The 13,990-nt window shown below is 39.6% G+C and overlaps 1 protein-coding gene across 1 annotated transcript in view; it reads left to right on the top strand.

Annotated features, from left to right (window-relative positions):
- Positions 1-1,610: 1,610 nt before the first annotated feature.
- The window catches only part of TMEM41B (transmembrane protein 41B), a 24,752-nt gene continuing 12,372 nt past the window's right edge, over positions 1,611-13,990 (top strand). The window contains exons 1-2 of the mRNA XM_007955005.2: positions 1,611-1,731; positions 11,858-11,975. Coding sequence (XP_007953196.1) covers positions 1,611-1,731; positions 11,858-11,975 — 239 coding nt within the window. The remainder of the gene's footprint in view (positions 1,732-11,857; positions 11,976-13,990) is intronic.

Raw genomic sequence — 13,990 nt, 5'->3', positions numbered from 1 at the left:
TGCTGAGTTCGGAGGAAGTTCCTTGATACCTGCTGAGACTGGAGGGCAGATAAAGGCCCTAAGGAGTGTTTAGAATTACAAAAGTTCTGTTAGTGCTACTGACACTAAAAGGTTTCTGGTTAAAGATTTTCCTGGAGGCTGCTAGAACTCTGGCTTCAGATTGACTCACACAAAGATTCTTATACCCCCATCTCCACAACATTGCCATGGAAACAGGACCGGAACAGTATTTATACAATAATAATTTACTCTAAAACGCAGCTTCTAGTCTGATCTTGGAGTCTCTGTTACTTAAAACAGCAAGCACACGGATAATTCTTCAAAATAGGACAGTGTCTAAGGCAAAACGGTCTTTACTAATTTATCTACACCACTGTGCAACTTGAAGGTCTTTTAGTAAACCACTTTTCTAAAAGGTTCAAGGTTTAAAGGAACATCTCAGGGCAATGGCCTAGGTGCATCACCTCACCTACATGGAAACCCAGAAACCTGCATTCCAGGAGGATTAAAACCGTTTCTCTCAAATCGCTTTCAAGAGGGATTGCCAATTCACTTACCAAAGAGAGCAAGTTGAATACTGTTCTGAGAAGTAGGAATGGGAAAATTAACTGTCAGAAAGGAATGTATGGATTCAGGAAAAGAAAAAGGTAAAACTAATGAGCTCATCTGGGTTGACTACTTAGGAGTGGTAGAGTTATGACAGGAAAAGTATTTCCAGCTGAAAAGAAAACCCGGATTCTAATCTCAGTTTTTTCAGAGTTATTTTCATAGGTTACAAACCAAAAAACCAAACTCACTGCCATACAGTAGATTCCAACTATAGCTGCCCCCACTGGGTTTTCAAGGCGTTAAATCTTTACGGAAATAGATTGCCCCATCTTCCTTCCGCAGAGCCGCTGGTAAGTGTGAACCACCAACTTTCTGGTTACCAGGCAAATGCCTTGGGCACTGTGCTACCAGAGCTCCTCCACATGTTATAGCCCCTCCCTAATATTTAGTTTCTTGAAATTCAGGTAGATTCAGGCTCAGGTTTTATCTCTTCCTCATTTAATTTCAGACTAAACGTACTCTCGCCCCTCCAAACTCTTAACAACTCATTGTGAAGCTGACGAACAAGACTGCAGACCGAATCATGCCAATCCCGAAACGTCAACTAATCACTCTCAGGCACTTCCGGTGGCTAGGACAAAGCGTTTGAGTCCCCAGGACCGCACTTCCGGATAAGTAAACCTGCTCATCAAGAGTCCGATTCTGCAATCCTCACCCCGTGACTTCCACACCGCGACTGCGCATGCTTCTCTCAGGCGAGAGGCGGGGCTGGGCACTGGATGGGACGGGCGGATACCCTGACTTGTCTCGCGTTTACTGGGCCCGCGAGAGCGCGCGAGGCTTGGGGGCGGGGCGGGGAAGGGCGGGGCCTAGTCTGAGTGGGCTCTGCGGGTCTTATCCAAACGGCGTAGTGTTCTCGGAGTTGAGGTCGTCTCAGGTGAAGGGGTCTCACCGGAAGTGGCTTAGGTTGTGGTGTCTCGATGTAGTAAAGAGCCTGCAGCGGAGTTGTTTTTAAGAGCCTGCGCCACCACCAGGTTCTCTCCACCTTCCCCGTAGCAGCTATGGCGAAAGGCAGTGTTGCGGAACGTTCGCAGACAGGGGCACTCCACACGACCCCAGCTGGGGACCGGGCAGCGCGGACGAGGGCTCCCGCGGCGTCGGGCAATGGAGACAATTTGAAAGGTGAGTAGGCCCGGGAACCAGAGTTGGGGCTAGCCCAGAGCTTCGAGGGTCCAGAAGGGGCTCCGGAGGGGAAAGGACCGTAGACGTTCCCAGGGCTTGCGGGGAGAGAAGGAGTCAGCTGCCGCCCATCATGAGGTGGGTAGTAAATGCTTGTAATACTGAATTCAGTAAAAAGAAGGAATGACGGTGGTTTTTTTTTTGGTGACGCCCAGCAATATTGTAAAGTTATTAATACTGAAGCTGTGCAGAGCTGGGAGAGACTTCTAGCATTCATTGCTTTATTTTACAGGTAAGGAAACTGAGGCCTGGGGTCGGTATATGATTGGCACAGAGTCGCAAAGTCAGATTAGTAACGTAGTAGTCAAGGGAGCTCTGGTAGCATGGTGCCTAAGGCACTTGACTGCTAACCAGAAGACTGGTGGTTCAAACCCACCAGCCACTCCTCGGAGGGAAGGTTGGGCAATCCTACTTCCGTAGTGATACTGCCTCGGAAACCCATGGAGGGGTCGTTATGAGGCGGGGCCGACTCAACGGCACATAACAACAACAACAGTCAAGTGCAGGGGCTTGGGGGTTAGGAATCCTGCCTTATTAATATATGACCTTGGACTTACTTTCAGAAGCTCACTGCAAAAGGATAGTAATAATAGTATCTACTTAATAGGTTGGTGCGTGGGTTAAACAAAATAATTAATGTAAAAGATTTAGCCTGTTGGTCGTGGTGGTGGTAGATGCCATGTAGTCTATGAGACTCTGACTCATGGCGACACATGTACAACAGAATGAATCATCGCCCCATCCTCACAATCCTTCCTATACTTGAGTCCACCAGCCACTGTGTCAGTCCATCTTGTCGAGAGTCTTCCACTTTTTCGCTGACCCTCCACTTTACCAATCATGATATCCTTCTCTTGGGAATGGTCCTTTCTGACAACATGACCGAAGTAGGTAAGACTAAGTCTGGCCATTCTTGCTTCCAAGGAGCATTCTGCCGCACTTCTTCCAGGACAGATTTGTTTGTTCTTCTGGCAGTCCGTGGTATTTTCGGTATTCTTTGCCAACATAGAAATTCAAAGGCATCAACTCTTCCTCGCTCTTCCTTCCTTATTCATTGTTCACCTTTCACGTGAATGTAAGGTGATTAAAAATACCATGGCTTGGGTTAGGCACACCTTAGTCTTCACAGTGACATCTTTGCTTCTTAACACTTTTTAAAGAGGTCTTTTGCAGCAGCACATTTACCCAGTGCAATGCAGAACCTGATTTCTTGACTGCTGCTTCCACAGGTCTTGATTGTGGATCCAAGTAAAATGAAATCTTTGACAACTTCAATCCTTTCTCCATTTATCCTTATATTGCTTATTGGTCCAATTGTGAGGCTTTTTGTTTTATGTTTACTTCTTTTCAGCATTTGAAATGATTGTGCTTTTTTTTTTTTAACTTTTATTGTGGTGAAAACATACAAAACATTTGCCAACATAACAACTTCCCCATTTACAGCTCAGGGGCATTGATGACATTTTGAAATGATTATGCTCTTTATATGCCTTTAAGTGATACAAATAGATGACCATTAAGTTGTCTGTTGTTCACTAGCCCTGGTGTGTTCTACCACCAGTGATGGGTAAGGAGATGGTCTCTAAGAGTGTGTAACAGAAAATATTACTGCATTTTGAAATCATTTTAAATGTCTCCACCAGTCTGATTTGGCTGTTTAAGCTCTAATTTGAGTATTTTTCCAATTTACAGACAATAGAGCCAAATAACTTCAAAAGCCTAGAAATAAATGGTCAAAATGTAAATCTACTCTAAAGTAAAAGAACATTGTTTTGAAGATGAGATTGACAATAAGTCAAGGTCTGGATTTCCTGAAAAGAAGTGTTTTCCATCTAAGGCATCCATGAAACTTGTCATTTGGTCTGACAATCTTTTGTTTTGTCACTGATTTTTACCTAAAACTATTCAGAATATAAAATCTTGGAACTTTCCAAAATGCTTTTATGATTGTTTATCTTATTTTATCATTAGATTCAGTACAGTCATTCTTTTATGATGCTGTCAAAATATCTTCTGCAGGTTATACTTCTTTGGAAAGTCAGAGGGAAGAGATGCCTCTTACACCTTCATTGAAAAATAGGGTTGGATAAGTAGAGAGCAGGGAAGGAGATTCTGGACAGAAGAAACACAGTGGGTTTGAAATTTAGTGTGAATGTTTGAAGTGTGTTAGTAAAGAGATTAGCTTGTCAGAAGTAGAGTTTCTGTTGAGCGGTTGTACAAGATTAAGATTGGCAGTTTGGAAGGATGTCTATTACGTTGTTGTTGTTATGTGCCATTGAGTCAGACACGACTCATAGCGACCCCTCCTTGGGTTTCCGAGGCAGTATCACTTCGGAAGTAGATTGGCCCATCTTCCTTTCTAGGAGTGGCTCGTGGGTTTAAACCACCAGCCTTCTGGTTAGCAGTCAAGTGCCTTTAGGCACTACACTACCGGAGCTCCTGATGTCTATTATAGAGGATGTTAAGTGCTGGGCAAAAGAAGTTTTGATCCATCTTACTTATTAAAATCCCAGTTTTTCCTTTTTCTCTCCTTTCTGTTAGTGTGTGTATCTCTTTCTCTGCCTAATTAATGTTAAGAATTTTCTTTATGTGTAAAACATTTTGTTGATCCCTGACATTATAGGATTTGAGTTACTTACAGGAATCAATAAGCTGTTCATGTGATGGTATTAGTAACTACTTAAAACCAAAAAAACCAAACTCATTGCCATTGATTTGCCTCATAGTGACCCTATAGGACAGAGTAGAACTGCCTTATAGGGTTTCCAAGGCTGTAATCTTTCTTGATTGGAGCTGCTGGTTGGTTTGAACAGCTGAGTATTTAACCACTGCATCACTAGGGCTCCTAGTAACTATTTAGCAATGACTATTTCAGGTTATGAGAAACAGTTTTTGTAGTTGCAGTTGGCAGCTTGATATTCAAAACAAGTAAAGATTTTGGAGAAGAGATAGTAATATTAGTAATCTTTGGTTGAAGAATACGTAGTGAGTTCCTGACATTTCAAACAAATTTCCATTTTATTAACTGACACATCCACATTTTTTATTTACACAATTATTTAGTTGTCATGTGTATGTGTGAAGTATTTTATACGCTACATGCAGTGTTTGGTGCATTTAGTGGGCACCTTCCCATAACTGTTCTTTAATATCTGAGTGATATAATGTCATAGTGGAAGTCTAATAATTCTTTATGAAGAGGGATGTGAGAGAGGCAAGAGGTAGAACCAGTTAACAGACTCTTGGCCTAATCTATATTTAAGGGTGTCTGGACCTCCTCGAAGGACCCCTGATGGTATAGTGGTTAAAGCGCTTGCTTGGCTGCCAACCAAAAAGATTGGTGCATTGAATCCACCAGCCACTGTTACAGATTACGGCCTTGGAAACCCTATGGGCCAGTTCTCTTTTATAGGGTCGCTATGAGTTAGAATCGATGCCATAGCAACGTTTTTTTAATAACCTCCTTTGTGCCTTGGCAGATCTAGTTCCTAGCAAGTCATAGCGGTTCTCCTTTTTAACTTAACAGAACTTTTATGATTGTTTTTCAATATATGTAAGTCATTACCCATGTGAGGGGTATGATGATGAGCATTTAAAAATAAATGAAATAAAAGATAAATTATTAGTACTTTGCATGCAGTAAGAGTAAAGTTAATGTTTTTTGAATTTTTTTTTCCCCAGTAATAATAGATTTTGGATGTCCCAGATCATGATGTTAGAAATACATTGCTTATGGTGGAATACGCTCAAGACATTTTGAGAATATTGGCTAGAAGTTGAGTTTCATAGTTTCTGAAAGACACTATTGTTCAAAATTTGATGATACATCCCTCTCAGATCCCTGTTTTAGATCCTGCTTTGTTAATTAGATTCAAAATATTCTCATTGAGCATCTGCTATCAACAAGGTACTGGCTTAGAGGAAGGAAGCTCTAATTACTGATAACTGGGATTTAAGACTAAAATTGGCAACTAGACATCAACCAAAATTTAGTATGATTTCTTGATACCAGTCTCAACCTTCATATGGTAAAACCTGTGAAAGCCAGAATCCTGTAAGGCAGAAACCTGTCAGAGAAGGAGAGTTAAAATATTTTCCACTAACAACAGTGAAAGAAAGTAAGACTGTTCCCTGTCAAAAGCCGAAAAGTTGGAAAACCCGGAAAATCAAGGCAGTCCTGTTGAGTTCCAGCTCTCACAGGTTTCACAGTATTATGTGCTAGGATTCTTTTGATTGTAAACAATAGAAAACCCAGTTGAAACCCTTGGTGAAAGAGAATTTATTGGTTTGTATGATTGAGAAGTTGGGAGTTGTTGTGGTTGTCAGGTGCTGTAGAGTCAGCTCTGACTCAGTGATCCTGTGTACAACAGACCTAAACAATGCCTGGTTCTGTGCCATCCTCACAGTCCTTACTATGCTTGAGCCCATCATTGCAGCTACTATGTCAGTCCATCTTGTTGAGGGTCGTTCCCTTTTTCATTGACCTTCTGCTTTACCAAGCATGCATATTTCTCCAAGGACTGGTCCTTTCTGACAACATGACAAAGCAGGTGAGAAGTCTGGAGAGTAACTAGAATTTGAGAGTTAAGGCTGTAACCAGTGCCTCAGTGATTTTATGAGGGGTCAGATTTTCCTCATATCTTGGTTTACTTATTTGATATTAGCTTTATCTTTAAAGGGGAATTCTGTTGGCACAGTGGTTAAAGTATCCAGTTGCTAACCAGAATGTTCGTAGTTCCAACCCACCAGCCACACTGCAGGAGAAAGATGAGGCAGTCTGCTTCTGTAAAGATTTACAGCCCTAGAAAACCTATGGGCAGTTCTCTTCTGTCCTATGTGGTTGCTGTGAGTCACAATCAATTCCATGGCGGTGGGTTTGGTTTGTTTTTTTATCCCAAAGGTTGTTTTTTCTTGAAGAGTCCAAGGTAAGCTAAATGCTTTTTTTTATTAACTTTGAAAAATCTTTGTCCTAGCATTACCAATAAATTCTTGATACTCACTATGATTAGACTGGCTCAGATCAAATGCTCATCCTTAAACCAATCACTACTGTCAGAAAATAAGAATAAATTGATTGCCTCAGCCTATTGCATATTCCACCCTTAGAGAAAAGAATAGAAATAAGGCTAAGTCAGTTTTCCTTATGACCTGGATCTTCTTGATGGGTCATTCATATTTTCTCTTGGGCTTAAAAGAAAAGGATAAGAATTCTAATCAAAGGTACTCATTCATCATGATACCTCATGGAGCCCAGGCTGAGCATGGAAGGAAAAGAAGTCAGAAGCTCAATAGAAGAGAAAAAAATGGCGGGAGTGAGGTCTTGAAAGAATAAAGATGGTCAAAGTATGGAATAATGGGATTTAAGATGTCCAAGGTGGAGTAATCCTAGGTGATGTGAGAAATTAGGGTATAGCCTTGGAAGTTGGTGGCTGAAGTTGAAATGAAATGAAAATCTTAAGAATATTGAGGCTGGATGGGTCATCTAAATTGATGATAAAATCTTTTAGGATTATGGAGAAGTTTACTATAAGCTTAAAAGAGCCCTGGTGATACAGTGGTTAAATGCTTGGCTGCTAACCCAAAGGTCAAACTCACTAGTGGCTCCCAGAGATACAAGATCTGGTGATCTGTTCCTGTAAAGATTATAGCCTAGGAAACCCTATGGGACAGTTCAACTCTGTCCTGTAGGGTCACTATGAGTCAGAATTGACTTGATAGCACACAGCAGCTGTACGTTTGGGTCTCAGAGTCTTCAGTGGTGAGAGGAGGGTGGGAGGAAGTACCTGAAAGTGGATAGATGATTGTGACTGAGGTGTACATGAATTGATGGTAGCAAAGTTGCAGGGTATAGGCCTTAGAGAATGAGCTTTTATACAAGAGTGGGAGTGCTATTTTTTCTGCCTATAAACATGTTTTTGATAATAGTACTTTTTTTTTCTTTTAATGGATAAATGTTTGTATTTTATAGTTACTTTAGTTTTTTATATTTATAGTTGATCATATTACTATCATTTTCAATTATCTAAAATTTTTAAAATTTTGTTGTTGTTGTTATGTGCCATTGAGTCGGACCCAACTCATAGCGACCCCTTCTTGGGTTTCTGAGGCAGTATCACTACGGAAGTAGATTGGCCCATCTTCCTTCTGAGGAGTGGCTGGTGGGTTTGAACTGCCAGCCTTTTGGTTAGCAGTCAAGTGCCTTAGGCACTACTCTACCAGAGCTCCTTTTAAAATTTTAAACCCCTTGAAATAAAATGAAATATTAACAGTAGATTCTTAGGATCTTAGAAATTGTTAGAGAAGCTATAAATTTATGCCCTAAGGAGACCTTATTTTTCTTTCTTCCCATGGTGGTGGTGGTGTTGTTATGTGCCGTCGAGTCAAACCCAACTCATAGCGACCCCTCCTTGGGTTTCCGAGGCAGTATCACTGCGGAAGTAGGATTGCCCAACCTTCCTTCCGAGGAGTGGCTGGTGGGTTTGAACCTCCAGCCTTCTGATTAGCAGTCAAGTGCCTTAGGTACTATGCTACCAAAGCATCCAAGTACACAATTAGATACAGAATTATTATAAATACAAAATTTGTAACTTATTTACATTTTGAATTCTAAATAAATTGCATCCTATTCTATGGATATATTAGAATTATACTCAAGGAGTTATTGAAATGTATTTACCAACACTGCCCACATAGCAGTTTGTATGAAAGGAGAGCCTCAAAATTGAGTAATGGTCACCGTTTTATTGCATTCTTATCAGTTTTTTCCTCCTAAATTTTACTAATTTTGTTGTTGTTGTTGAGAATATAAACAGCAAAACATATACCAGTTCAACCACATGTACAATTTAGGGACACTGATTACATTCTTCGTATTTTGCAGTTCTCGTCCTCCTTTTCTGAGTTGTTCCTCCTTTATTAAATGAACTCATTGCCCCCTAAGGTTCCTATCCAGTCACTTGAGTTTCTGTGTCAATTTGATCCCATATCAGTTGTTTTCTTGTATTATTGTTGAACCACAGTGCTTGGAAAAGTTTGCCTAATTTTAGAGAGTGAAGGCATCAAGTTAAACCTAAAGGTTAATTTTGTTCAGATGTCCACATATTTCATCATCCTACTGTAAGGCTGTTAGCAATCAGAGAGATATACTCAAGGAACACTTACGATGATAAGTGTTCTGTCCAGTTACACATTGTCTGACACGTTTCTCCCTCGAACCCTTTCGTTAGGATTGGTGAATTCATAATAATGTGAAGAAAAATATTATAGTTTAATTTTAAAAGTAGCATACTAGGTCAGCTTATTTAATATAAATGAGCTATTTAATTTTTAATTTACTTAAAACCAAACCTGTTGGTTGCCATGGAGTTGAACTGCCCCCATAGGGTTTCCAAATTTTCAACCTTTATGATGAAGACTGCCACATCTTTCTCCCACAATTTTTATTTAAAGGGGGACATGAATTACTTGTTGAAATATTTAATAATCTGTTTAGCTACAATACAGGTTAGAAGACTATTAACTCTTTTTCCATCTTTTAATCTTCAACTAAATTTCCACCTACTCTGTGAATCTTACCTTTCTTTAAACTTTTTCACCCTTGTAAACTTCCTTTGGGGTCTAGCTAATGGTGGTATCAGCTTCGTAGGAACAAAACATTTTATACATAAAAGATGCTTAGCAGCCAGCCCTAAGCAGCGCTACATTTGAGTGCATACAACATAGAAGTCCTCAAGAGCAGTTCCGAGAAAGAGAGGAGAGAATCAGCCATATGTTTTTGGAAGTCATTCTCATTGTTTCCACAAATATTGTCTGGATGAAAAAACAAACACATCAGAATTATTGTTTGAAAGGCTTAAAAGATAATATTAATTATTTGTGTTAGTCCTTTTTGTACTCCAGACCTGATTCTAGCAGAGAAGTAAGTTAATGTGACTTGGGGCACGTTTTTTATAACTTTAAACTAGTTGCTCTTCTTTCCTTTTCTCTGTATTTGAAAGGGTAAGTGTTGGAGTCTCATGGTAATAAGACACATGGAAACAGTTAGTCCAAGGGACTAGTACACCCTGCAATCCTCAGCCTCTACAACTATGAGACCAGAAGAACTAGATGGTGCCTGGCTACCACTGCCAACTACTTGGAGGGAGATCTATGTAAGAAATCCTGGATAGAGTGGGAGAACAGTGTGGAACAAAACTCAAAATCTTCTTAAAAAAAAAAAGGGGGGGGACTAAGTTTGCTGGTCTGACAGAGCCTTGTGAAACCCCTGAGACTATGGCCCCTAGCTGCCCGAATTCAGGTCTGGAATTGAAACCACTCCTGTGGCTTCTAGCCAAACAAAAAGTAGGCAGATGAGCTGAACATTTACATTAGGTAGATACACTCCTTGCAGAGATTAACCATGGGAGAATAGAAGGGCTGTGTATGCACAGGGAAACACCTGGGGGGCAGGAGTACCTGGGAAGGAAGGACACAAGAAAGAGGTATAACTATGGGGAGGAAGTGGGAGGAGAGCTGTTGAATTGTGGGAAATTGCAGTCAATTTTATGAGACACAGTGTATGTGAACTGCTGTACGGAAGATGAATTTGCTCTGTAAACTTTCACCCAAATTATGATTTAAAAAAAAAATTGAGCCACCAAGTCCTACCACCTCCCGAGTGAGCGTCATGTCAACTAGGGATCCTGGCTTCCCCCACTGTTGATGGCGAAGTCAGACCAAATGTGGGTCCCTAACCTGTGCGCAATCAGGCCAAAATAGTTTCCATACTGAGTGATTAAGAGGAGAGAAAATTATTTATTGTAAAGCAGCAATGCAAGGATACAGGGGCCAGTACCCAAGTCTGACTCCCTGAATGGAGGTTGGGATACAGTTTGGTAAACTTCAGGAGAGGCAGGTTATACATATTCATAAAAACTTCAGGAATTTGGGTGTGAATTAACTGAGGATTGGCTGAGGCTTCCTTTGCCTCGGTTTAAAAGGACAGTTGATTTGTACACGGATGAGTCACATCGGCTTTCTGTTATCAGCTCATCAGGGCTTGGGCAGAGGGGAGAATGTCAGTTCCCAGCAACTTTGTTCCCTGGGCCAAAGTTAATTTCCAAGTTGTTGCCTGAACACACATTAACATACTTATCACCTGTTTCTAGGGGGATAACATGGAGAGGATGTGTGAATTGACCTTTCATTCTATTCAGTTCTTAAGGAACTGAGTTACTATGTTTACTTATCTGCCTCCAACCAAGGTATAGACAGGATGTGGACTGAGCTTTGATTCATGAGCTATTGTGTCTGCCTGTCTGTATTAACCAGGGTGGGGGTGATAGTTGAGCTTTTATTCTATTCAGTTCTTAAGGAACTGAGTTACTATATTTACTTAACCTGCTTTCAACCAAGGATGCAGGCTGAACTTTGGTTCCACTCGGCTTCAGTGGCTTCCTGGAAAAGCAGCTTTCACTCATTCTTCTGCTTGCTGCTTTCTGGATCTCAGTCCATACTTTTATCTGGCATGTAATTTTTAAGGTAACACTGAGATTACTTTGTGAGGGAATACAGAAAAACTATCCCATCCTTGGAGTCACAGAGAAAACCACCCTAAAATTTTGAGGTTCAACTTTGTATGCTTGGAGATAAGGAGGAGATATAATACCATTTGCATTAGTCAGTCTTTGGATTCTTTGGCAGTTGAAGTAATTGACAAAGTACTTAATCGTTAATAAGAGGCCATTCTGAGCTCCTAATACAGATATATCAAATTGAAAGTCAATGATAGCATTTAGAACATAAAAAGAAAAAAATATTCTTTTTTTCTTTAGTTTATCAACAAATCAATCTACATATTTTGGTGTTTTCTTCATGTTTATAAGATGAATATATCCCCAAAAGTAGTATGTCTAGTTAATAAACTTAAATACTCTAAGTAGTGAAAATGGAATGTCACAAAGTGTTTTGGGCAAAAGTGTGAACTATTTTCTTGGAGGAAAACATTTATGGAAATTATTTGCTGGCTTGGGATGCTGTCTTCACTTATATGTATCTTAATAATAGTTTTTTTTTTTTTGTTCCCTTTCAGAGAAAGCCCGGGCAGAAGCTGGGTCAGCAAGAATGTCACTCCTTATACTGGTGTCTATTTTCTTATCTGCAGCTTTTGTTATGTTTTTGGTATATAAAAACTTTCCCCAGCTTAGTGAGTAAGTATATTGAAAGAGAAACTGGAATTTTCTAGACGTTTATAGAGATGGAAGTGGATTATAAATTAGAATTTAAACTTATTTTAAGGAACAGAACTGTCATGGTATTGTGTATCAGCTCAATTGTTTGTAGCAACTCTAACACTGTTACTTAAATACTTCTTTCTAAATATGCTTCTTGGTTTTCTCTGCAAGATTTTTCTAGCATTCTTCCTCTAATTAAAGCCTCATGTTTCTAATGGCTTTCAAAAAAGAATTATTTAAAATATAACTGTAATACAGTTTTATATCGTGACCTTACACATTTGTTCCTTCCCTCTGTTTTTCTCTCTCTTTTGCACACTATACATATATTACAAACCTAGTTAACATTTCATGAAGCATTCCTTACTTTATTTTAGGTGATATCCTTTGATATTCTCTAAACTATTTATTTCATTTCATTTTTTAATGCTAGGAGTAACCAAGTAAATTTATAATTGATACTATTAACACTGCTTACTACTTTCCCTCCTTTTCTGTTTTCTCCCTTCCTACTTTTCCTTCTGGTCAGTTTTTGCCTGCTTCTGTTCGTTAGTTCCCCTCCTCGCCACATCCCTGTCTTCTAGCTCTATTTCTCATCCCTGTTTTTCCAAGTGGTGTGGTCTGAATGAGTGCTTTTCACATTGAAATTGACCTTGTAAAAGATTTTATATGTAGTACAGGTCCACAGTCCCTTGAAATCTTGAAGTGTGCTTCAGAATTTAGAATTTTCTAGTTTGAAAAAGTAACATGGAGAATATTCTGTAAATTATGTAATACCTCCAGCAGTGTCTGGGGTAGCATCTCATTATCAAGCATACTAATATATTTATAGCAAACATGAATAATAACATTAAACATAATTTTAAAAAGAATACAAATTACTATATAAGTTTAGCTCAATTTTGCTAACAAATTATAAAAATCTTTTTGTTTGGAAAATTTTTTAAAATTTTAGATAAGCGATTGTGGGCCTAAGACATTCGTTAAGAAGCAAAAGGACCCAGAAGTATTTAACCATTGTAATACCACCACTGTGTAATCTTCTATTATGTGAGAGACTAAGGAGCTCTGGTGGTGTAGTGGTTAAGGCGTTTGGCTGCTAACTGATTGATTAGTAGTTCAAACCTACAAGCTGCTCTGTGGGAGAAAGATGGGGTGGTCTGTTTCTGTAAAGACTTAAAGCCTTAGAAACCCAATGGGGGTCACTATGAGTCAGAATGAACTCAATGGCAGTGAGTTTGGTTTGGTTTTGGGTACAATATAGTTAGATTTTCTACCAGGACTAGCTAGATATCAAATGGATAGCTGGGAAATGTGATTTCATGGTATCAGGAAATTCTTGTTGCCTCCAAATTCTTTTCCTTCATAATTTTTTATGCTTAAAATGTTATGGTTACAATTTATTTAGATTTTGAAGTGTTGATTTCTTACATGCTGTATTGTTATCTTAGTTTACTGTTGTGTCCTGTCAGTTAATTCTGACTCCTACCGACTCCATAGGACACAGTAGAACTGCCCCATAGGATTTCCTGGGTTGTAATCTTTATAGACAAACCTGTCTGTTGGTTTGTCCTACTGTGGTGATGTGTTGATGTGAGTTTTGAGGCTGATCCACTGGTGTTTCAAACCCAGCGGGATGTACATGGTGCACAGGTAGCAGCCCAGCTTACAGACTGACATAGACTAGGAAGAAGAAAGAGGCTGTCTACTTCTCAAAGAATTGGCCAGGGAAAACCTTATGAATAGCAAAGAAACACTGATACATTACTGCACAACTTTATGAATAGTCCGGTTAGGTTAGAAGGCTCTCAAAATAGGACCGGGAAAGAGCAGCGTCATCTGAGTAAATCCAGCCTTACTCATATGGATAAGGTAAAGCTTTTGAGACCTCCATTAGCTGATGTGGCACCACTCAAATTGAAGAGAAACAGCCGCAGACATCCATTAATCATCGGAACATGGAATGTACGAAGTATGAATCTAGGAAAATT

Source organism: Orycteropus afer, unplaced genomic scaffold (genome assembly GCF_000298275.1).
Source record: "Orycteropus afer afer isolate SDZICR_OR568_19922 unplaced genomic scaffold, OryAfe1.0 scaffold00014, whole genome shotgun sequence".
Lineage (NCBI taxonomy): Eukaryota > Metazoa > Chordata > Mammalia > Tubulidentata > Orycteropodidae > Orycteropus > Orycteropus afer.
Note: the sequence above shows the minus strand (reverse complement) of the source record. Positions and strands in the feature narration are given on the sequence as shown.